Source organism: Malania oleifera, chromosome 5 (genome assembly GCF_029873635.1).
Source record: "Malania oleifera isolate guangnan ecotype guangnan chromosome 5, ASM2987363v1, whole genome shotgun sequence".
Classification (NCBI taxonomy): domain Eukaryota; kingdom Viridiplantae; phylum Streptophyta; class Magnoliopsida; order Santalales; family Ximeniaceae; genus Malania; species Malania oleifera.
The window spans coordinates 9,614,235-9,638,278 of record NC_080421.1 but is presented as its reverse complement, the minus strand read 5'-3'; the positions used below and the strand labels follow the sequence as shown (position 1 = coordinate 9,638,278).

The following is a 24,044-nucleotide window of genomic DNA, read 5'->3' as shown; positions in this document are numbered from 1 at the left end:
ACAATGTCTAGAGGGTTCAAATTAATTGTTGTAACCAAGGTGAAGCTGTGACCAATGACCATGTTGCTTAACTTTCCAAACACCCCCTCCCACTACATACCCATAAAAGGAATAAAGGAGACCAAATTAAAGGAAACCAGTGGCGCTAACAAAAAAAGGTATGGTAAACTCCATCCCTTTTCCTTAACGGTAAAGCTCATAGAGCTTGCAAGGTACAGGCTTGTTTGGCTCCATGTTGCTCTCATGCTTCTTCATTTCCGTACTAATTGAATACAAACGTGACCTTTCTGTTCAACTCCTGCTGTGCTGTGGTTTCCTCTTCATTCTTCAAGTTGGGTTATGAGAGTCCCTTTCAGGATTTTGCTTACAAGATTTGGCCTTCAACCTCTTCTCACTCTCCACCTAATCAATAGAAGCAGTAAGTACCCTTTCTTAACAAACTGACATATGAGCTTGTTCCTATATATAGCCCATTCATGGCTGACTCTGGTATCTCTCAACTGCTCCATACACAAAACCCAGACCAGTAACTTATAATGGCAAAGCTCAACAGTTTCTGTTGGAGTTCTTTATTTCTTTTCTGTTTTGTGGGGTTCATTTGTGTTACGGCAGAAGCTGCTGTGAAACAATACCAGTTCAACGTGGGTACCGGGTTTAAATTATCGGTCTTTTATGCGTGCATTATTGTTTTTGTATTTGTGTATGTGTTTTGGCATTCATTGAGGTGATGGGTATTTGTTTTCTGCTGTTTAGATTCAAGTGAAGAATGTTAGCAGGCTGTGCCATGCCAAGCCCATTGTGACAGTGAATGGGATGTTCCCAGGACCTACAGTTTATGTTAGAGAAGGAGACAGAGTTCTTGTTAATGTCACCAACAACGCACAGTATAACATGTCCATTCATTGGTAGGATACTAATGGGGCTATGGATGTTTATGGGATAAGAGGCCAGGACTTGAGTAAAAGTTTTCTAGTTTGATTTAGTACTAATTTTCAATAACAGCGGACTAAAACTTAGATAACAGTACCATTTCAAATGGGTTTTGCTGTTTTAATCCTAGCAATTTTCTTATTGGAGGTAAGGACGAGAAGGACCGAGAAACTTTAAATGCCCTAAACATTCAACATAACAAGAATGCTTTGAAATTGAAACATATGGTTTTTTTTAACATTGCAGAACATGGGTTTTTTTTTTTTCTTTGCAGGCATGGATTGAAGCAATTTCGTAATGGGTGGGCGGATGGGCCTGCTTATATAACACAGTGTCCGGTCCAGACAGGGAGCAGTTACACATATGATTTCAACGTAACGGGGCAAAGAGGAACATTATGGTGGCACGCTCATATCTTTTGGCTAAGGGCCACAGTCAATGGTGCTATTGTTATCATGCCCAAACAAGGGACACCATTTCCTTTCCCTCAACCTACTATGGAAACTAATATAATCTTAGGTGAGTTCAACTTACAATCAATTCTGGATTTGTCTATCAAACGACTAGTTTGTGATATACTATTCTTATTAACGATGTAGGAGAATGGTGGAATGCTGATGTTGAAGAGCTAGTTAAACAAGGGAACAAGCAGGGTTTGCCACCACAAACATCAGATGCACATACAATTAATGGAAAGCCAGGGCCGCTTTTCCCGTGTTCTGAGAAATGTAAGCAATTCTGTCAATTTAGCTTCTTTTTAAGATTGATTTTCTTGGAAAGAAGATGGAGATGATTAATTATCCATTACCCTTCTCTTAAAATTTCCAAACTGTCTCCCTAATTCTCCCAATTGTTACAGATACATTTGCCATGGAGGTTGAGCAGGGAAAGACTTACCTTTTGAGAATCATCAATGCTGCACTCAACGACGAGCTTTTCTTTGCCATTGCTGGCCACAACATGACAGTAGTAGAGATTGATGCGGTCTACACCAAGCCCTTTACAACAAATGCACTGTTAATTGCACCTGGCCAGACCACTAATGTTCTTGTTCAAGCCAACCAAGCCCCCGGGCGGTACTTCATGGCTGCTAGGCCTTTCATGGATGCACCTGTCACCGTAGACAACAAAACTGCCACAGCCATTCTTCAATACAAAGGCATTCCAAACACACAAGTCCCAGTTCTTCCTCAGCTGCCAGCACCCAATAATACAGCCTTCACTTTGAGCTACAATGCCAAGCTTCGAAGCTTAAACTCTCCAGTGTTCCCAGCCAATGTGCCTCTCAATGTTGATCGGCATTTGTTCTACACAATTGGATTGGGAGTAAACCCATGCCCAACTTGCCAAAATGGAACAAGACTCACCGCTTCCTTGAATAATATCACTTTTGCGATGCCCAAAATAGGCCTTCTCCAAGCACATTACTTCAACCTCAAGAGGGTATTTAGAACAGACTTCCCAGACCAGCCTCCAAAGCCTTTCAATTATACGGGTGCTCCACTCAACGCCAACCTTGGCACTTCTGTGGGCACCAGGCTTAGTAAGATTGCTTTTAACTCAACAGTAGAGCTGGTTTTGCAAGACACCAATCTTCTCACTGTTGAGTCCCATCCGTTCCATCTCCATGGCTACAATTTCTTTGTTGTTGGGACTGGAATTGGGAATTTTGATCGTGCGAAAGACCCGGCAAAGTTCAACTACGTGGATCCTCCCGAAAGAAACACAGTTGGAGTTCCCACTGGTGGTTGGGTGGCTATAAGGTTCAGAGCTGACAATCCAGGTATTCTCCCCAACATAAAAAGTGACATCCATTGACATTATTTTTTCATTTTTCTTCCTTTCGAATCAGGACATAATACTTGTTTCTTTTTCTTCTATGAATATGAATAGGTGTGTGGTTCATGCACTGTCACTTGGAGCTCCATACTGGCTGGGGATTGAAGATGGCTTTTGTGGTGGAGAATGGAGAAGGCCCAGATCAGTCCATTTTGCCTCCACCTAAAGATCTTCCTCCTTGCTAGCACTATTTGTAAATTGAATAAACAGAACCCATAAGCAGGATTTCATTAGGTGATGGCTAACTCTGGCTGAGGACAAGACTGACTAGTAAGAACTACTTGCAAAATGTAGAATATAAAGTGAGGATGAAAACTATTTAATATAGGGAAAGGAAGAATTGTATCAGCTTCTTTCAGAGTGTGATTTGAATTCTTTTTCATTGAATAAAATTCTTGGCCCATAGCGGTCCCATATTTTTATTAGGACTATCAGCACAACCATAATCCTTTACTTTTTTCACAGGCTTTAGCCCTTATTCTCTAAAACCAGAATATGCAGTTGGTGTGGCATTTGATGGCTGGCATCCATGGATCCCATAAATGAAATTCAATTGTATCAGCTTCTTTCAGAGTGTGATTTGAATTCTTTTTCATTGAATAAAATTATTGGCCCATAGAGGTCCCATATTTTTATTAGGACTATCAGCACAACCATAATCCTTTACTTTTTTCACAGGCTTTAGCCCTTAGTCTCTAAAATCAGAATATGCAGTTGGTGTGGCATTTGATGGCTGGCATCCATGGATCCCATAAATGAAATCCAATTGTTTAAGATGTCTAAGAAGTACTGAAACAAGCAAGATTGTTATAAGAAGTTCATCTGCAGCCAAAGCCTTGGATGCAATACCTTTATCCTTTAATGCTTGTTAGATTACCACACAAAAGCTTAAACAATTATTTTGTGGGCAATAATGTATATCAAGCTTTAACACTCCCCCTGCATGTGCAGTCTGATAGAATGTCGAGAGATAAACACACGATAAATAACACCCATTATCGGGAATACAATAATTCTTTAAAGCACCACACGGTAAATGCGGGCAACGAGACACAAACCCAGGACCTCCAAGTTACCAACTCTAACACGATGTTAGATTATCACTTTATCTAAAAGCTTAAGCTATTAGGTTGTAGGCTAACAATGTATATCATAAAGCTTTAACAATGCTCAAATAACCTACATATTGAAAAGAACAGGGAAACACACCAAAAACAAAGTACTACAGATTCCACCTATTTTACTTAGCAGAAGGAAGGTAGGTTTAAGGAACATGCTTTACTTAAGGACCTTGGCACATAACTCCTAGATCAGCTAGAGGTCTCTACTTGAATTCAGCCCTAGTAGGGTAAATTTCAAAAAGAAAATTGTTCTTTTGAGTTTTTCCTCTAACCTAAAGAAATCACCAGTTCAACAAGTCTTTGACTACACTTGATGTAGCCACATGTTTTGCAGGATCTATTTGATTTTGGGAGGAAAAGCAGTACCCAAACCGTTTCATTGATAAAGCAATCTCAACAAACAGAACACAATGCAAGGATTGAGAAGAAAATGACGCAGAAAATCCACATTACACTCTTCAAAACCAAAAAACCTGACCTGCACTGAGTCACTGAGATCTAACTACACACAAAAATAAGTGCAAGATGAACAACTATCATCAAACTCTACATGTGTTACTGTATTTATGAAACAAGACCTCCATGAAAGCATAACAACAAAAAGCCCCATCATACCAAGTAACAGTCCGCTTTTTTTCATTTAGCCAAGATTGGAATAAGGCAAATCAATACGAAAATCAGCAACACAATCCCAATCCAAGAAACCCATTTACTTTTCCTCTTCATCTGTTTGGCAGACTGTAGTTTCTTTGTTCCGCCGTTGACATAATCTCCGGCACGAGCCACATTCTCTTCAATATCATTGATCTTCTCCCCTTGTGTCTCAACCATCACAGCCATATCAAGAAAAAGTTGATGAAGTTCTTTCAAGCTTTTCTGTAACTCCTTCACAGCCTCATTCCTTTCTTGATTCTCCATTGCCAGTTCGGGTAATTTCCCTTCAAAACTTTGAATCAGGTTGCCTCCTGAAATCATCTTCTCAATGGCTTCCTCACTGGGTTCCACCCCGGTAGCATTGTAGTGACCCCTTTTTAGTTCCTCTTTGTGCTCCTTCAGAATTTGTTCTCTCAGTGACTGAAAATCATTCATCATGCCTCTAAGCTTAACTCTCAATCCATTAGTCACCGAAAATCTCGTCCGATCAACAGGGCTCCCGTCTTTATAGGCATCGGATAAAATCCTGTTTGCTGTATTGGATTGATCGAGTGATTCTAGTTTCGTTTTGATGAGTTTTGCCTTCCGACGAACAGCGACCATGTCTGAGCTTATTCGGTCCCTAAACCCTCTGAGGATTTTAACGCTGTGAGTAGACTTTGCCTCTTCATTCAGGGTTCGAATATCAATGAGGAAATTGGTGATCTCTTCCATATCTGCTTTGATTGCAGCCACCTCTTCAAAGAACCGAGAAAGGTTCTGCTCGTCAGAGGCCTCGAGTTGCCCCATTTCAATGTCTGGCTCGGCTTCAAGATCCTTCATGGCCTGTTTTTTCAGTTCCACATAACTGAGGAACGATTTTGTCATCAGATCATTCATCTTTGCAACAATTTCCAAAGACCCACCTGCAACGAATGTACAGCTTCATATACATTGAGAAATTTTGAACAAAAAGGAATTTCTAGATGAATGAGAAAAAGAAAAAAAAAAAAAACGGAGAGGCAAGCGTGGGATATACAAAGAGAGTTCAAGAAGTTACCACAGAATCGGTTTGGGTGAAACAATGGGTTCTGGAGATGTTGAAATTGTCTCTGGGGACTCCAATTTCTCCAACAAGAAATCTTTAACAGAGTAAATTTTATCAGAAACAGAAAATACCTTTCGAAATAGCGTTTATTCAACAAAACCTGATCAAGCATATGCTAGGATTCAAAAGAAGAAACAGAGTGCAGCGAGGAAAAAAAATTAAAACCTTGAAGAAATCAATTGCCCCGAAGAGAGAGAGACAGCTGGGCGTCCGATGGATCTTGTGTCCGAGACAGGGGCTTTTGAAATTGAAGGCGGATGAAAAGATTTGAGGGATTGGACAAAATGCGAAGCCTCTGCAACTTAAATAGTAGTGAGGAGTTGCCATTACGAAATTGATCACCTGATTCATTTCCGATCCGTTTTGATTTCAAATTTGAAAAATAAGGTTTTATGATTTTATGAACATATCCGTTAAATATGGTAGGTCCATTTTGTCCATGAAGTTTGGCCTATGAACACACATTTTATAATTTTTCCTTCCACTAAAATCGCCAACAAAGACAAATAGCGTTAACAAGAGTTGTCATCCTAAATGATGTTCCTAAATCTCCTAATATCAAAACCTAAATTTTCCTTAAAAAGGATACAATGAAAAGAGTTATAGAAAAAATAATATTAAGAGGTTGTGATTTGGTGATAAAAGCTTACATGTATATATGTTGGAGTATGGAATGTTGTAAAGTTGTTGATTAAATGTTAGCTCATAACCTTAAAATTTTTTTTTTAGTTCATTTTAAATTTTTTCCTATGTGATTCAATGTTGTCCAACTCTTTCATAGTCATAAAATAAGGGTTTACTATCGACTTATGAGTATTTTTTCTATCCGAATTAATTAACTAATGCTCAGTGGATAAGGCTCTTATACCTCAATTTAAGATTTGTCACAAGATTATCTTAATCACAAGAAAGTATGAACACATAACATTAAGATTTTTTGAGATAGATTTTTTCTTTAATAAAAAAAGTGCTTGTTTTGTTCTAATTATTGATTTTTTATAATATTTTAAAAGTTATATGTTGGAATTGTGACTCATATTTGAATGGAACGCATGTGCCGGGAAAGCATAATGACGCGAAAAACAAGTAAGTTAGTTGTAGAATCAAACCGTCGACTATTTGGTCGACGGTGTTCGACGGTTTCAGCAACGAAAGATAACAGTCGACGGTTTCAGTCTATAGCAAGAATGCCTCTCGGTATTTAACCATCGGTGGTTTCATTGGGTGTAAGTCATGGATTTTTGAATTTGGTGATCAATAGATTGAGGATTTTGGAGGATTTTCCTCCGGAGATTGTTATAGAAGTGTTTTAATTATAATTTAAGTCTTCTATACACATAGAATTAGTATATAAACTATGTTTTGTAACATTTGATGTAAACTTGACAAGCTTCACGAATGAGATAGTGAAAATCAATCCCTTGCTCCAGTGGACGTAAGCACATTTTTCGAATCACGTAAATTCTTGTGTTGTGTCATTGATTTTATTGTTTTTCTTTATTCATATTGTGGTTGATTGTTAATTTCCGTATATTTATCGTTGAGTGCTTGCATTACTTGTTTCGAATTCTAGTTGTGCGAGATTTTCGCTGCACATTCGTATCAACATTATACAATTATTAATTTTATAAATAAATATCTAATATTTGTTTAAAAAAAACTTGAAATTTATTTATATTTTAAATTTTGTGTAAATAGTTTATTTCAAATTTGTATAAATATAAAAATAAAATAATGTAATAATTTTGTTACTTTAAAAATCCAAAAAATAAAAAAATTGATTTTTCAAATGTAAACAAGCCCTTAATGCTGTAAAGTGATGTCAATATAAAGCACAAAAAATGTGTGATTTGAAGCAATGCAAATATCAAATTAATGAAGATAATTGTTAAATATTATTTTAGAAGAAATTTGTCAAAGTATTTTAAAGACAATAGTGTTGTTATTTTATTTATTTTTTTCCTTTATTTGGGGAGGAGCCTCAATGAGTCAATGTTCTTTCCTCCTCCGTTGGGACTTGGGAGTAGCAGACGCCATAGCAGCATTTGTTGAAGGAGAGGATGGGGAAGAGCAGAATACTGGTAATCGGGGCGACTGGAAATCTAGGGTTTCATCTGGCCAAAACTAGCCTCGAATTCTCTCATCCCACCTTTGCTCTTGTCAGGGACTCTGCATCCTCTCACCCTGACAAGTCTCAGAAGCTTCAATCCCTTTCCTCTGCTGGAGCCACAATTCTCCAGGTCTTCTTCACCCTCCTTCCTACCTTCCTTCTTCTTATTCTTCTGTTACATTTTCTGAGTATGTGATTTATACTTTATAGGGTTCTCTCGAAGATGAATCGAGCTTGATTGAAGCGATAAAGCAGGTGGACGTGGTGATTTGCGCTGTTCCAGCGAAACAAGTTCACTTGCAGAGGCATCTTGTTCGAGCCATAAAAAAAGTTGGATCCGTCAAGGTCACTCTCTCCCCTTCATCCCATTTGCCCCCCGCCCCCCCCCCCCCCCCCATCACAAAAAAAATTGTGGACTTTTGTTTATACATTTTATTTATTTGAACAATTGAAATTCAAATGATATATCTAAAATGCACAAAGCCATCACAATTGTTTAGCTGAATGGCTCTTTATTACAGAAAACCATTACACCTAATGCTGCCAAAAATTGGCTGAGAATGAAGACTGACGTCTGACTATAGCCACCTGCAAGAAATCAAACAAGGGAGACTTGGAGGACCCGGAATGTATTATGAGGGATTGCTCCGATGTCTAAGTCAAGTCAAGGAGTGTGGGAGGATAAAACTATTGCAACAATAAAAATAGATAAGATGGGATACATTACCTTAAGGTCCTTTTTATAGGCATTCAGGATACTTCTCTAATGATTTTCTTACTAATGAATCGTAGGGGTTACTTTTCGCATAGGTTACTAAAGAGTAAATATTAATGTGCTAACCCTTGCTTTAATTAACAGAAGTTACCTTCTTTTCATTAATCTCTTGATGTCTTTTTAGTTTTTGGTCTTACATTAGTTAATACTAAATTTAATAATAGGGTCTCTTCTAGGTTATATTAGTTGTCCCCTTACAATTCTTAGAATTACCTTTTTGGTTCGAGAGTATATTATATTTACTATAGTCCTTTTACTATCACGAGATTTGGATTAAGTCATCAAATGGATATCTTTGGGGCTTCATGAGCGATGCTCCTTAGATGGATCGATACTCTATCGAACAGCGTCCATTTCTTATTGCCTCATCAGCGGTGCTCATCAAATAGATTCGTACTTTGTCAAGTAGTGTCCGTCTCTTGCTATCTCATGAGCAGTGCTCATTAGATGGGTTTTTTTGGATTTCATAAGCGGTGCTCATCACATGGTTCGAAGTCACGGTCGCGGGTAACGTCGCGAAACGGTCGCGGGTGTCGCAAGTCGCGGGAGATGCGGGTGTTACGCAACGGGAAGCGGGCGTAACGGTCGTGAATTTTTTTCACGCATGCACAACCATGCCAAAATAAAAAAATAAGCATGAAATCCATTAATACATGATTTTTAATGAATTTTGAAGGCTTTCATTCAACCTACAAATGCTTTTTAATAGGCATTATGATTTTTATATTAATTTTAGTGCCCTGTTTACAAAAAAAAGCATATTTTTTTATAGTTTACATTACTTTAATGAGTAAAAAGATGTAGAAATGTAAGAATCAATTAATTAAAGTCATAAAGTTACTAAAAATGAATCAATACTCAATAGACTTAATACTCAATATACACATTACACATACATGAATTTAAAAAGTGATTAATATCAAATATCAATAAATAGTTGAAAATACATGAATACAATATTACAAATTTATAACATAACACATGTCACCACCAAAAAGAATGACGTGGAGGGTCTTCATAATTTGCATCTGTATCTTGAGATTGGGATGGGAAATTATCTCCCCATCCTTGTGGAAACATATAGTTGAATGAACCCAAGTTTGCGTCATTTTGTTGTTGCTCTTGAAAATGTACTGGTGATGAAAATTCTCCTGAATAATGTCTATAAGTTGGGGCAGGGGCTGGCTCTGGGTAGTGTGTAGAAGAAGACTCACTAGATCATGAGATTCCTGATCCACTGGGATAAAAATGTGAGTCACGAGATGCATAATGTGGATATGCTGGATGAGATCCATATGATTGTGATGATGAACCATCTAAACCAAAGTCGCCAAAACTACGAACCACACCATATGAATCTTCAGTAGAATCGCTAGGGTCACCACGAGCACTCCTCCTTCTCCTGGGTTGTGAAGATTGGTTCCCTGGAGGAATATCTAAGTCATAATTTTCAGGTATGTCATGTAGTCCATAAGGATCAGAAGGATATATATCCCTTCCAAATGATGTCCCTGTATCATATCCATAATTATATTCTACACCGCCGCCTCCACCACCACCACTGCCCCCCCCCCAACCCCAGCTCCAGCACCACTATTACCATCATCATCACTTGGTGGGCTCAAACCAAGATTGTCATCACTTTGTGTACGTTCAAGGCTTGAACCTGAATCATCATGCGCGTTTATTGGTGGTTGATCACCTCCTTCTGTAGTACCACCAATCTCTTCATTTAACCAATTTGAATTGTCCTGACCGTCGAGTAGTGGTGTCTCTCTCTCCTCTAACCATTGACTTAAAGGATCATCTTCTTAGAAAATGTAGTCCAAATTGATAGGATTGAAACCCTCTTCAATTTCTCGTTGGCTTCTTCTCATTGTACGTCTTAACTTTAACCTCATGTTGTAATGTACGAAAACAAGTTTTTGTAGTCTCATGTACTTTAATCTATTTCTTGTTTTCGTATGGATGAGGCTAAAGGTGCTCCAATTACGCTCATAGTTCGAAGCTGATGTGGTCTGGCTAAGAACTCTAATTGCTATTCTTTGGAGCTCAGGAGCACACAAGCCATAATGAATCCACCATTCAACTGCATGAATAATTAAAAAGAGTTTTATGTTAGTATAGCGTATTTCAAAAGTCAAATTTGAACACAAAGAGAGAAAATAGAGTAATTCTCCATTATTTAGCTATATAGCCATATTTACCAGGATTTGTTTGTTTCACTGCCCTTTGAGCCAACGGGGTTCCAAAAGTCTCCTGCCTATCTCGATATAGCAACAATTAAAAAAGGATGATTGTGAAATATAATTAATTAATTAGATGTATTAATAATTATTCTTGAAAGTATTACAGAATACTAGAACAATTCATTATTCAATTTAATGGAACCAATACTTACTTGATTAATAGCCCGAATTTGAGTATCTATATCGGGTACCAACTTGGTTATCACTTTTTTAACTCCATCCATGACTTCTCTAGCAACTTCAGGAGAGGGTGGGGCACCATAAAGAAATTGTGGGTTTAAAAAATACCCTACAATTAAATTTAGAAACATATTAATCAATAGTTTTCTAATGCAACTATGCATAATTTAAAAGTTAAAATAATAAGAAATTGTATTTGATTTACACTTACCAGCAGCGTGCAAATCTTGGTGCAACTGAAAACTCCACCGGTTGTCAATAATTTTCCAATAGTCTTTGTAAAACCGGCAATCTTTTTGAATGGCCAACTTCGCCCTATCAATTGCCTCGTATATGAAGCCCATGGTTGGTTTTTCATCACCATCAACCAATTTAAGAACTTTCACCAAGGGTTCTTGCACTTTAATTATATCGGAGGTCTTTTGCCAAAACTCTTTGCCTAAGATAATTTTCTTTGAATCATATGCTGGGCCTGATTTTGCCATTCCAAACCTTGAGTTTTTCCAAGCATCAGATGTAAACATTTCCCTTAGTGCTTGTTTATGCCTGACAATAGTCTCCAAAGCAATGAAATTTGTGGCAAATCGAGTTATGGCAGGGCGAAGTAACTCTCTATTATTTGTGAATTTCTTCATGAAATTCACTGTCCATGTGTGGTTGTAAATAAATGAGGTTATTGTTCTTGCATCTTCTAAGACCTTCTTCACGTTACTTTTCTTACCAATATCTTCAAGAATAAGGTCTATACAATGAGCTGCACATGCTGTCCAATAGAGATTGGGCCTCTTCTGCATTAATAATTTTCCTCCTGCCTTCATTGCAGTTTCATTATCAATCACTACTTGGACAACATTCTCCTCTCCAATTTCTTCAACCACCTCATCCATTAATCTGAAATGAAATTATAGATTCAATAATTACTACTATTTAATTAAAAACATGCAAGTCCATAATACTATTTGCATATACAATTAAAATTAGAAAATTACCTGAAATAATATTCAGCTGTTCTGCTTGGCACATCAGATGCATCAACTGATTTATGAAACACAGTGCCTCTATCGCAATAAACTAAAAAGTTTATAATGTGTTTTCTAGTTGGTCCTGACCAACCATCACACATAAGTGTTACACCTCTTTCCTTCCAAATTCCAGCAAAAGAAGCTATATAATTTTTCATTTCTTGATACTCTTGCTCCAAATAAATTTCAGATATCTCATAGGGTGATGGATCCTTCACCCCCTTTCCAACCTCTGCAGCAATATCAAGCATGGGCTGCATAAATGGAGAGTCAGCTACATTCGTTAGAATCCGATTATAAATTAGGAATTTTCCAACCGCTTTTCCTAATTTACTTCTTAAACCTTTCAGTAACTTTGTGTTGAGTTTTGGTTGTTTCGCACTCTTGCTTCTTTCTAAAATAGGATCCATTGCCTTTAGTCTAGCTTCAGGGGCATCAGGATTGATCCATTGTCGTCCACTACCTCCAACTTCTCGACCACTATAAGATCGAGCTCCTGCTCTATTGAAACCACTGGTAGCACCACTGCCAGAGCCACCTCCCTCTTCATAAATATTACCCCTTCCAGTTGTTCTCGCTCGAAATCTTTGTCTCTCTTTCCATTGTTGTTGTGATCGCATGTTTTCTTGTCGAGCAAATCTCATACTTTCTTCTTCCAAGTCTTCTTCATCGCTCAAATTCTCAAAATCTCCTCTAATTTGGGCTTCTGCTTCTTCTTGCCTTTTTTGTTTATCTCTTTTCTTCTCAGCATACTGTTGTAGATGTTTCATCATTTGTTCTCTTACTTGTGTGGTCACATTTGAGTATCTAGCTACTTGACCCTTTTTATGTGCCAAGTGTTGTTTCAAGCGTGTAATGCCCCCTTTGATTATCTTCCCACATAACTTACACATAATAACATGTCTATTACCGTATACCGCAGTACCAAAATGCCATCCAATATCCTCACTAGGTAAGTTTTCATTTCCTCTATCACGTGACATATTGATAGACTTAATTTGATGATCTCTACACAAAATATAAAGAAAATACAAAGTTACAACCTTCCTACAATGACAGGAATAATATAATTAGTAATTTAGTAAATATTAAATAATAAGTACTAAATAGTCCTAATTTTAAATACTTATTACGTAAAAATAAGTATAATATTTGATTAAAAATAATAAGTAATGTTTATTATTTTTATATTTAAATAAACAAAATTATAAAATATTAGATATTTTATTACAAAAAAAATATATTCCTTAATCTTTAAAAAGATATTTTCATTATTTTTTATAGCTTGATTTTATTTTCATTTATAACTATAAGAAATTAACAGGTGAAAAAGATTTTTGCTCTACTTTCATATACATCATAGCATCACAAATAGAGATCCATATATTACAAATTGACTATTTAATTATTTAAGCATTTTCTCAGTATATGGATTAAAATTAAATTTTTCTACAAATTCCAGTAGTAATTAGTAAAAATCAAATTTATTAATGTATTAACTATTAGGTTAATTTTTTTTTTATTAAGTTATTAATTTTTACTTTATTTGATAACTAAAAACAAAAAATAGATGTAAACATTTATTTTACCTAATTTTAAATTTAAGGTCAAAATGATGTTTTAAAACTTAAAAAATATTAATAAACAGGGTCACCCTACTCAAGAAATGGCAAGTAGATACACATGTAACATAAAATGGGTGACAGATGTTATTTAATTTTTTTTTCTTTTATAATATGAATATTATTTAATATTTTTTCAATAGATGGGAATGAATATGATATCTTCTTTATCAAAATGACCACTTTGTCCAGCTGACATAAATAGTATGTTAGCCAATTGGTGCCATGAATTAATTTTATTTCTATAAGTTTGGCAAATCCTAAGACTAAATATTATAATAATTGTGCAGAGTATTCCTTGGAATTCTTTAAGAATGGTGAAAAATAGAGCTCAATTAAGCCTAGATAATATAAAATGCCATCACATGGATGTCTTGTGTACATACATTATTTTAATGCTTTGTTTAGATGGTAAATGCAGTAGTGGATTATTGATATTCAAATATTATTATAAAAAAGGCTTCAATTATTATTGGTAAATATTAATTATTTACTAACCTTAAAAAATATTAATTATATAATATTAATAATTGCTTGCTATGTCATGGAATTAATTTTCAATTATCTTTCAAAAAATATAATATAATTAAAATATTTATAAATTAAGAAAATTTTATTTTACATAATTATTAATGATTTCTAATTTTTTACTCTATTAAATTACTTTTTTTTTAATTCAATTTAACAAACCTATTTTACAACAAATTATAATTTAAAAAAATAAACAGAATGAAAAGGGCTGTGCTACAACAAAATATAATTAAAAAAAAAAAAAACATAATGAAAAGTGCTGTGGGTGTTAGAGTGTCTCATACGCTAAGGCCTGGTAGTTGAGTTAGAGCGAGAGAGGGGAGGGATTCGAGGGAACTCGGAGGAGCCTCGAAGAGTCGAAGGAGCGAAGCACAAAGCAGCGATGACTCCAAGCTCCGAGCCTCCGAAGCTGAAATCGAGAGGCTGGCTGGTGGCGACTGCAACGACTGGCGGAAGAAGGTGCCGACTGCGACGACTGGCGGAGCTGCTGCAGACCTTTCGCCGTCGCCGGTGACTCGCCAAGTTGCTGGAAGCCTGGAACTGCAAGTCTGCAATTCTGAGTCCTGGAAGGCTGCGAAGTCTGCAATTCTGAGTAGATCTGCTCGGTAGCCTCGGTGTGCTCACTCTCAGGCTTCGAAGCCTTCTTATTGCCGAAGGCCAACAAATTTTCAAGGTCAATTTGTAACTTTCCATTTTACCCTTTGAATGGCAGATGGGTGTGGGGACTGGGGAGAGGGGGAAAGCAGCGCTGCTGCCTGCTGCCTGCAGCCCTTCAGCGAATCTGCGAACTGTCGGCCATGTAACGGTCCGTAACGGACGTTACGACGTGTAACGTTGGAGTATTGGCCGTTACGTGCCGTTACGCCTCCGTAACGGCCGTGAATTTTTTCCGAACCGCATTATCGGCCCGTATCGGTTTCGGGCCCTCCGATTTCCGTTACGTATCGGCCGTTACGCTATGTAACGGCCGTTATTTAAAACCATGCTCATCAAATGAGCCAATTTTTGTCGAAAAGTGTCTGTCTCTTGTTGTCTCAGGAGCAGTGCTCATCAAATGAATATTTTTGTTGTTGTATCATGAGCAATACTCATCAAATAGACATTTTTGGATCTTATGAGCGGTGCTCATTGTTGGGCTTTGTGGAGCTTAGTTGTGTTTGATTTGGATGATGACCTGACCCAAAATAATGTTGCGTGTTTTTTTAATGGGAGATTTTTGGCCTGATTTTTTGTAACCCATTGTGAATCCTGTGCGCAGGATATAAAAACCGTTGTTTTGGTGATTAGGGTTGATGCATTTGACGCAATTTTGAGAGAGGGAAAAACTGTACTGCCACTCTGTATTTTTTCCCTAATAATAGTGAAATTCCTGCAACTTTGTGGACGCAGGCAAAAATTACCGAACCATGTAAATACTGTCTTGTGCATATGATTATTTTTTCTTTAGCGTGTGTTTTTCTCTATCTTGTTTCTCTCAAGCTTTGGGAATTTCGTGATAATTTCCTTACAACTAGTATTAGAGTCTAGGGTTAGGTTTGAATGGGAGCAATGGCAGAGGAAGTAGGAAAGACGCCTGGAATAGAAAATTTCGATGGCACAAACTTTGGATTCTAGAGGATGCACATTGAGGATTATCTTTATGGGAAGAAGGCGCATCTGCCGCTTCTAGGGGAAAAACTTGCGACTATGAAGGAGGAGGAATGGACTCTTCTTGGCAGATAGGTATTGGGAGTTATCAGGTTAATTCTGTCTAGGTCTGTTGCACACAATGTTGTAAAGGAGAAGATCACAACAGATATGATGAAGGCTTTGTCTAGTATGTATAAAAAGCCGTCAGCAAACAACAAGGTGCATCTAATGAAGAAAATGTTCAATTTGAAGATGAAAGAGAATGCATCAGTAGCACAACATCTGAATGAGTTTAACACTATCACAAATCAATTGTCGTCTGTAGAAATTGATTTTGATGATGAGATTTGTGCATTGATCGTTTTGGCTTCCTTGCCAAACAGTTGGGAGGCCATGAGGATGGCAGTAAGCAATTCTATAGGGAAAAAAAAAACTGAAGTACAATGACATACGAAATTTAATTCTAGCTGAGGAGATTTGTAGAAAAGATGCAGGTGAAACCTCAGGATCTGGTTTTGCCCTAAACCTTGAGACAAGAGGCAGAGGTAATGACAGAATTCAAATTAGGGCAGATCAAAATCTAGAAATTCTAATCGGAACAGAAGTAAATCTAGATAAGACCAACAAGTATAATGCTGGAACTGTGGGAAAACAAGTCACTTTATGAGGCAATGCAAAAGTCTTAAGAAGAAGAATGAAGATGATTCTGCTAATACTGTAACTGAAGGGGTATAGGATGCATTACTTCTTACAGTAGACAGTTCACTTGATGATTGGGTTTTGGACTCAGGAGCTTCGTTTCATACCACTCCATACCAAGAAATCATACAGAACTATGTTGCTTGTGATTTTGGTAAGGTGTATTTGGCTGATGATACAGCTTTGGATGTTGTGGGTATGGGAAATGTCTGGATATTGTTGCCCAATGAGTCGTTTGGTTACTGGAGAAGGTTCGACATATTTCTGACCTGAGGAGGAATCTAATTTCTGTTGGACAACTTGATGATGAAGGGCATGCAGTGTTGTTTGTTGGTAGTACTTGGAAGGTTACAAAGGGAGCCAGAGTATTGGCTCGTGGAAAGCAGACTAGTACTCTATATATGACATCAAGTCCAAGAGACACGATTGCAATTGCTGAAGCAAGTACTGATACAAGCTTATGACACGGTAGACTTGGTCACATGAGTGAGAAAGGGATGAAGATGCTGCTGTCAAAAGGGAAATTATCAGAATTGAAGTCCGTTGATTTTGACATGTGTGAAAGTTGCATCTTAGGAAAGTAGAAAAAGGTGAGCTTGAAAAATGGCAGGACACTGAAGGCTGAAAAATTGGAGTTAGCACACACTGATTTGTGGGTGCCTTCTCCAGTTGTATCCCTTGGAGGTTCAAGGTATTACATCACTTTCATTGATGACTCAAGTAGAAAGGTATGAGTTTATTTTATGAAAAATAAATCTGATGTATTTGAAACTTTTAAGAAGTGGAAGGCTATGGTTGAGACAGAAACAAGTTTGAAAGAAAAATGTTTGAGGTCAGACAATAGAAGAGAGTATATAGATGAAGGGTTCAGTGAGTATTGTGCTGCACATGGAATCAGGATGGAGAAGACCATTCCTGAGACACCACAGCAAAATGCTGTGACTGAGCGCATGAACAGAACTCTCAATGAGCGTGTTAAGAGTATGAAGTTGCATGTTAGACTACTAAAAACTTTTTGGGCTGATGTTGTTAGTATTGCAGCTTACCTGATAAACCGAGGACCTTCATTTCCCATGAAGTTTAGACTTCCTAAAGAGGTTTGGAGTTATAAAGAAGTAAAATTTTTCCATTTAAAAGTTTTTGGTTGTGTTTCTTATGTTCATATTGATTCTGATGCTCATAGTAAATTTGATGTAAAGTCTAAAATATGTTTTTTCATTGGCTATGGTGATGAGAAATTTGGTTATTGGTTTTGGGATGAACAAAATAGAAAAATCATCAGAAGTAGAAATGTGATATTTAATGAACAAGTTATGTACAAGGATAGTTCAACTGTAGTGCCACATGTCACAGAGATAGATCAAAAGAAATCTGAGTTTGTCAACGTAGATGAATTAACTAAAAGTACTGTCCAGAAAAGGAGTGAAGAGGATAAGGAGAATGTAGAATCACAGGTTGATCAGAGTACACCTGTAGCCGAAGTTCGTAGATCTTTCAGGACCATTAGACTTACACAGCGTTATTCACCCGCCCCAAATTATCTCCTGTTGACTGATAGTGGTGAGTCAGAGTGTTATGATGAAGTCTTGCATGATGAAAATTCAAGCAAGTGAGAGCTAGCCATGAAGGATGAGATGGATTCCTTGTTGGGGAATCAGACATGGAAACTGACTGAATTGCCCGTAGGGAAGAAGACTTTGTACAACAAGTGGGTATACAGAATAAAGAATGAGCATGACGGTAGCAAGCGTTATAAGGCCAGATTAGTTGTCAAAGGTTTCCAACAGAAGAAGGGCATTGACTACTCAAAAATATTTTCTCCAATTGTGAAGATGTCAACAATTAGATTAGTATTGGGAATGGTGGCTGCAGAAAATCTTCATCTTGAGCAGTTAGATGTGAAGACGACATTCCTTCATGGTGAATTGGAGGAAGACATTTACATGATTCAGTCAGAAAGGTTCATTGTTCAGGGACAAGAGAATCTAGTCTGCAAACTGAGAAAGAGCTTGTATGGCCTAAAACAAGCTTCAAGACAGTGGTATAAGAAATTTGATAGTTTTATGCATAGAATTGGGTTCAAGAGATGTGAAACTGATCATTGTTGCTATGTTAAGTTCTTTGGCAATTATTACATCATTTAACTGTTGTATGTAGATGATATGCTCTTATAGGGTCTAACATTGAGGCTAAAGAAGCAATTATCAAAACAGTTTGCAATGAAGGATTTGGGAGTTTCAAAGCAAATCCTTGGTATGAGAATCATTAGAGACAAGGCTAATGGTACATTGAAACTTTCACAGTCAGAGTATAAGAAAAAATTCTCAGTAGGTTCAACATGAATGAAGTTAAACCAGTGAGCACACCCTTGGGTAGTCATTTCAAATTAAGCAAAGAACAGTCACTGAAGACAAAAGAAGAAACAGACCATATAAGCAAGGTGCCCTATGCCTAAACTATTGGCAGCTTGATGTATGCTATGGTGTGTACAAGGCCAAACATTGCACATGCAGTGGGAGTTGTGAGTAGATTCATGAGTAGGCCATGAAAGTAGCATTGGGAGGCAGTCTAGTGAATTTTGAGATATCATAGGGGTTCATCAAATACATGTCTTTACTTCACAAGTGCAAGTTTGAAACTGTAGGGTTATGTAAATGCTGATTTTTCTGGTGATATTGATAGTAGAAAGAGTACTACTAGGTTTGTATTTACTTTGGGTGGTACATCTATATCTTGGGCTTTAAATCTACAAAAGATTGTTACTTTATCTACTACAAAAGCTAAGTATATTGTAGCAACTAAAGCTGGAAAAGAGATGATTTGGCTGCATGGCTTCTTAGATGAATTGGGTAAGAAGCAGGAGACGGGCATTCAACACAATGACAGTTAGAGCGTAATTTTTTTTGATAAAAATTCAGCTTTTCATTCAAAGTCGAAGCATATACAAACAAGATACCACTTTATCCGTTACCTTGTTGAAGATAAGTTGGTAATACTTGAGAAGATCTGTGGATCTAAGACCCGACAGACATGTTGACTAAGGGTGTCACTATAGAGAAGCTAAAGCTGTGTGCAGCTTTAGTTGACCTAACTTGAGGACGGGAGGATGAGTTGCAAGGATGAGGGATTGTTCTTTTGGAGGATTGCGGTTGATGTTGGTGTTTGAACTAGTCTCCAAGTGGGAGATTTGTTGGGCTTTGTGGAGCCTCGTTGTGTTTGATCTGGATGATGACCTGACCCGAAATAATGTTGTGTGGTTTTTTAATGGGAGATATTTTACTGAGGCTTAGTCCATGGGCGCTACGGCTTGGGCTGCTATAGTGCTCATGGACAAGCCTCCTGGGGGTCTGGGGGCAATGCCCCTGGGAAAAAATTTTTGCCCCTTTTTTTTTGTAGCACATTGTGAATCCTGTGCGTATGATATAAAAACCGTTGTTTTGGTGGTTAGGGTTGATGCATTTGACGCAGTTTTGAGAGAAGGAAAAACTGTACTGCTGCATGCTGTATTTTTTCCCTAATAATAGTGAAATCCCAGCAACTCTGTGGACGTAGGCAAAAATTGCCGAACGACGTACGTACTATTTTGTGCATGTGATTATTTTTTCTTTAGTGTGTGTTTTTCTTTATCTTGTTTCTCACAAGCTTTAGGAATTTCGTGATAATTTCCTTACAGCTTATCAGATGGACCAATTTTTTATCGAGAAGTGTCCGTCTATCGTTGCCTCATGAGTCTTGTGCGGTGCTCATCAAATGAGCATTTTTGGGCCTTTTGACCAATGCTTATCAGATGGGCTAATTTTTTGTCAAGTAGTGTCTTTCTTTTGTTGTCTCATTAGTAGTGCTCATCAAATGAGCATTTTTGGGTCACATGAGCGATGCTCATTTGGTCAACTTCGGTGAGTCGTGCTCACTTCTTGTTGTCTCATGAGTTGTCCTCATCAAATGGACATCTCCAGGCCTCATGAGTGGTGCTCATCAGATAGGTCATTTTTTGTGAGTTATGCTCATTAGATGAGCCATTTTGGTGAGCTGTGTTCACCTCTTGTTGTCTTATGAGTTCTACTTATCAAGTGGCCATCTTCTATTTTTTTTTTTTTTTTTCAGTCAGATTTGATACTTTTACAATTGCCTCTTATGGTACCACCGCCTTTTCTTTGGGTGTTGCTTTTACTTGAGTAGCCTCTAAATCATGCTCCACATAATCCTTTTTTTTGTTGTAGAACGATGTTGAACATATCTTCCACCCTCTTTTGAAGAGTTAAGAATTCTTTTAGGGGCACACTTTGTGATGAATTGTCTAGCAGTGTGGAGTGGATCAATTGGGGTGATTGATTCCTAGCAACGGGTCTTGTGGAGTTATGTGATGTGGTTATGGTCAAAGATAAGAGTCCTCCCTATTTCCCCCAAATAGCACCAATTGTTGCTGTCAAAAATTGGTTGGAGAACATGGACTAATCTTTGACTGTGGCCACTTGTACGAATTCAAACAAGAGAGGTTTGAAGGATTTGAGGTGTACTTCAAAAAATTGCTCCGATACCTAAGTTAGGAAGTGTGAGAGAATAAGATTATTGCAAAAATAAGAATAGATGAGAAAGAGATAAGATGAGATGTCTTACCTTCATTAGGAGGTCCTTTTTATGGGCATTTGGGATACTTCTCTATTGATTTCCTGGATTGTAAGGGTTACATTTCAGATAGGTTACTAGGGAGTAAAGATTGGTGTGCTAACCTCCTATTTTAATTAATGGACGTTACCTTCTTTCCATTAATCCCTCGATGTTTTTTTAGTTTTTGATCATACATTAGTTAATGTCGAATTTAATGTTAGGGTCTCTTTTAGGTTATATCAACACACTTTACAATTATTGTGCATTTGTAGTGGTCATTGACAGCAGCAGTGCAGCCTTTTGGGTTTTTGCACTTTGCGTTTGATTTGCATGTCATTACTTTTGCTGTACTGTAAATTGGTTTTGTTTACCTGCAACTGGTTATGGGTTTTTTTTTACATTTTCTAGAATATATTTCAATTTGTTGCCAAACAACGCCCATGCCCTCGTCCTTATGATGTTGTTCTCTCTATTAAGAGATGGAGATGGAGGGTAATTTGCTGCACTGCTGAAAGGTGTTGAACTTTCCAAAATATTCTTGCTGCCGACTACTGAGCATGCAGAAATTATTTGCCAAAATTCCAAACTTTCATGTGGTGTATACTCTCTGCAACTTATAAGGCTTCTCCCTTTTAGCTTTAGCTTTTGTATTTGTTTTTCGATTTTTATTCTTTTGAGAAAGTAGCCTAGATAAACTGCAAGTGTCATCTATTGCCACTAGAACATGAAAATATTTATGCATTATTGTGAAAATTTTTTGTTAAAATAATTTAAAATATAAGACTCTTGCATGTGGTTGTAAAAGCACTGACGAGTCAGGAGGCTTCCATTGCATGTTTAAATCCTCGTTCATTAGTATTTCATTGTTTTTTTTTTGTAGATATTTTGGGTTTAGGCTTTTTAACTTGTTCTATTTTTGGGTTTAGGCTTGCCCACTTGATTTCAACCTGGTAAAAAAAAATCTCCTGTAACTTTTGTTACCCTCATCCCCAAATATACAGTGAGATTTAAGAAGGGAAGTACATGCATATTTCATAATAATTTCGTGATAATTTCCTTACATGCATCGACTAAGATCGCTATAAATGTCAATTTGTGCAGAGGTTCATTCCTTCTGAATTTGGATCAGATCCAGACAGGGTTCAGATAGTAGACATGCACTATGACTTCTATTCGAGGAAAGCTGAAATTAGGCGTCTTATAGAATCAGAAGGCATACCCCATACCTGTGTATCTTGCAATTTCTTCATGAGTTATTTACTTCCGTCACTGCTTCAACCAGGCCAAAAGGTTCCTCCTAGGGACAAAGTGACAATTTTTGGAGATGGAAATACTAAAGGTTTGATCGATATCCAATTTATCTGCATGTTATTGTGTTTGCCAAACAGAAAAGCTGCTATCAATGACAAAAACTTTGCACATTTCATAAATTGAAGCTTCTGGTTTCTTTGCAGGTGTCTTTGTGAAGGAAAGTGATGTTGCCACCTTCACTATCAATACAGTGGATGATCCACGTATGCTTAATAAAGTGCTGTATCTGAGGCCTTCAGGAAATGTTTACTCCGTGAATGAACTGGTCAAGATTTGGGAGAGTAAGATTGGGAAGAAGCTTGAGAAGTTTTACGTGCCAGAAGAAGAAGTTCTTAGGAAAATTAAAGGTGTGTTGGTCATTCAAAAATTCTTTTCTCGAGGCTACTTCTTGCAACTTAAATTCTTACAACATGTCTGGAAACCACTTACGAAGAGTAGAGTTTCAATTTACATATTGTTGCAGCACATACAAAGGACATCATTAAAACTATTTGAGGATAAAATAAGCATTTAGTTGTTCTTGGAATCTCAAAATGTTGACTTGAGAAGAACATAAACTCATCTCAAATGCCAAAGAAATGAAACAGAATGATTTCATTTTCATGTGGTTGGCAGACAATTTTGTACCAACGAAAATTCAGTTTATTTTTTTCTTGGCAATGAGCATTAAATTAGAGCACATTCTTAACAGAAGCTTACCAGATAAAATTTGGTATTCAAGAGATAGTTTAGCTAATAAGATGTTGCATTCAGAACACATTAGTTTAGCTTATTTCTTCTGTACTTGACATACCATCCATGCTTGGGATGAAAGGCTGAAAATGATAGATGCTCAATGCTTCGGTCTCTATTCTCAATTTTTATGAATGAAAGGCGAAACAACATTCCTTTGGATTTCTATTTGACGAGTTTATGGGGCTAATTTTGCTGCAAGAGATGTGCTAGGATTTATGTCTTCTGTTGTCTTTTGAACAGTCTGTTTGGGGTTTCTTGTTAATGATTTTGCAATGAGTTCCATGCTAAGAATGTGTAGCTTGTTGCTTTGCAGATACTCCATACCCAGAATGTTTGGAACTCATTTTTATATATTCTGCTTTCATTAAGGGAGATCACACGTACTTTGACATCGAGTCATCTGGCGGGGTCGAAGGAACACAGCTGTATCCTCACGTTAGATACACGACAATCAGTGATTACTTAGACACCCTTTTGTGAGAATATTTAAGATCACTGCAATCAGTGATTACTTTGACACCCTTTTGTGAGAAATGTTTATAATTGCTCTGATAAATTAGTTTATTTGCCAATCCTCTTTCTTGTCATTTCTTATAACAGAATTACACTATTGAATATGAAGTCAAATGGAAGTCTATAGGAGTCTTTATATCTGCACAAATGGCAAATCGCATTTTTCTGTTGATAGAGCACTTCCAGAGAGATGCATGCGAATTGACTCCGCTGATGAGAGAATCTCATTCCTTAGATCAATAGAAGAATATAAAGGAAATTTTGTTGAGGGTAAGGGCTTATCTTATACCAAGGAGGCAAGGGCTACGTGGTTTATACTTTATAAGAAGGGTATTGCAAGTTTCAGGGTTGTTGGCTGTGCCTGAAGGGGCTGCTTAATCGGTTCTGCAATTGATTTACATCATCTGATGCCATTTTTGGTCCATTAGA

General features: G+C 37.1%; 3 protein-coding genes across 3 annotated transcripts; 2 read left to right on the top strand and 1 right to left on the bottom strand.

Annotated features, from left to right (window-relative positions):
• Positions 1 to 3: 3 nt before the first annotated feature.
• On the top strand, positions 4 to 2,954 carry LOC131155830 (laccase-11-like). The gene is made up of 8 exons (XM_058109275.1): positions 4 to 39; positions 203 to 336; positions 554 to 641; positions 754 to 905; positions 1,205 to 1,449; positions 1,530 to 1,658; positions 1,790 to 2,713; positions 2,824 to 2,954. The coding sequence occupies exons 1-8, from the start codon at positions 4 to 6 to the stop codon at positions 2,952 to 2,954; spliced, it is 1,839 nt and encodes a 612-aa protein (XP_057965258.1).
• Positions 2,955 to 4,235: 1,281 nt separating this feature from the next.
• LOC131155468 (syntaxin-112-like) lies at positions 4,236 to 6,129 on the bottom strand. The gene is made up of 3 exons (XM_058108634.1): positions 5,797 to 6,129; positions 5,584 to 5,665; positions 4,236 to 5,449 (listed from the first exon to the last, which is right to left on the bottom strand). The coding sequence occupies exons 1-3, from the start codon at positions 5,980 to 5,982 to the stop codon at positions 4,527 to 4,529; spliced, it is 1,191 nt and encodes a 396-aa protein (XP_057964617.1). The 5' UTR covers positions 5,983 to 6,129; the 3' UTR covers positions 4,236 to 4,526.
• Positions 6,130 to 7,575: 1,446 nt separating this feature from the next.
• Positions 7,576 to 23,674, top strand: LOC131155549 (probable pinoresinol-lariciresinol reductase 3). The gene is made up of 5 exons (XM_058108771.1): positions 7,576 to 7,871; positions 7,952 to 8,086; positions 22,158 to 22,395; positions 22,511 to 22,714; positions 23,416 to 23,674. The coding sequence occupies exons 1-5, from the start codon at positions 7,692 to 7,694 to the stop codon at positions 23,580 to 23,582; spliced, it is 924 nt and encodes a 307-aa protein (XP_057964754.1). The 5' UTR covers positions 7,576 to 7,691; the 3' UTR covers positions 23,583 to 23,674.
• Positions 23,675 to 24,044: the final 370 nt, after the last annotated feature.

What these genes read in the sequence shown, in the direction of transcription:
- LOC131155830 (XM_058109275.1), top strand. Translation starts at nt 4, where the DNA reads ATGTCTAGAGGGTTCAAATTAATTGTTGTAACCAAG. An exon ending in CTCTTCATTCTTCAAGTTGG is followed by an intron (nt 337 to 553) that starts GTTATGAGAGTC and finishes AAAGCTCAACAG; the next exon opens with TTTCTGTTGGAGTTCTTTAT. An exon ending in GGAAACTAATATAATCTTAG is followed by an intron (nt 1,450 to 1,529) that starts GTGAGTTCAACT and finishes TTAACGATGTAG; the next exon opens with GAGAATGGTGGAATGCTGAT.
- LOC131155468 (XM_058108634.1), bottom strand. Translation starts at nt 5,982, where the DNA reads ATGAATCAGGTGATCAATTTCGTAATGGCAACTCCTCACTACTATTTA. An exon ending in GGGCAATTGATTTCTTCAAG is followed by an intron (nt 5,666 to 5,796) that starts GTTTTAATTTTT and finishes ACTCTGTTAAAG; the next exon opens with ATTTCTTGTTGGAGAAATTG. An exon ending in TCACCCAAACCGATTCTGTG is followed by an intron (nt 5,450 to 5,583) that starts GTAACTTCTTGA and finishes CATTCGTTGCAG; the next exon opens with GTGGGTCTTTGGAAATTGTT.
- LOC131155549 (XM_058108771.1), top strand. Translation starts at nt 7,692, where the DNA reads ATGGGGAAGAGCAGAATACTGGTAATCGGGGCGACTGGAAATCTAGGG. An exon ending in AAAAAGTTGGATCCGTCAAG is followed by an intron (nt 8,087 to 22,157) that starts GTCACTCTCTCC and finishes CAATTTGTGCAG; the next exon opens with AGGTTCATTCCTTCTGAATT. An exon ending in TGGAGATGGAAATACTAAAG is followed by an intron (nt 22,396 to 22,510) that starts GTTTGATCGATA and finishes GTTTCTTTGCAG; the next exon opens with GTGTCTTTGTGAAGGAAAGT.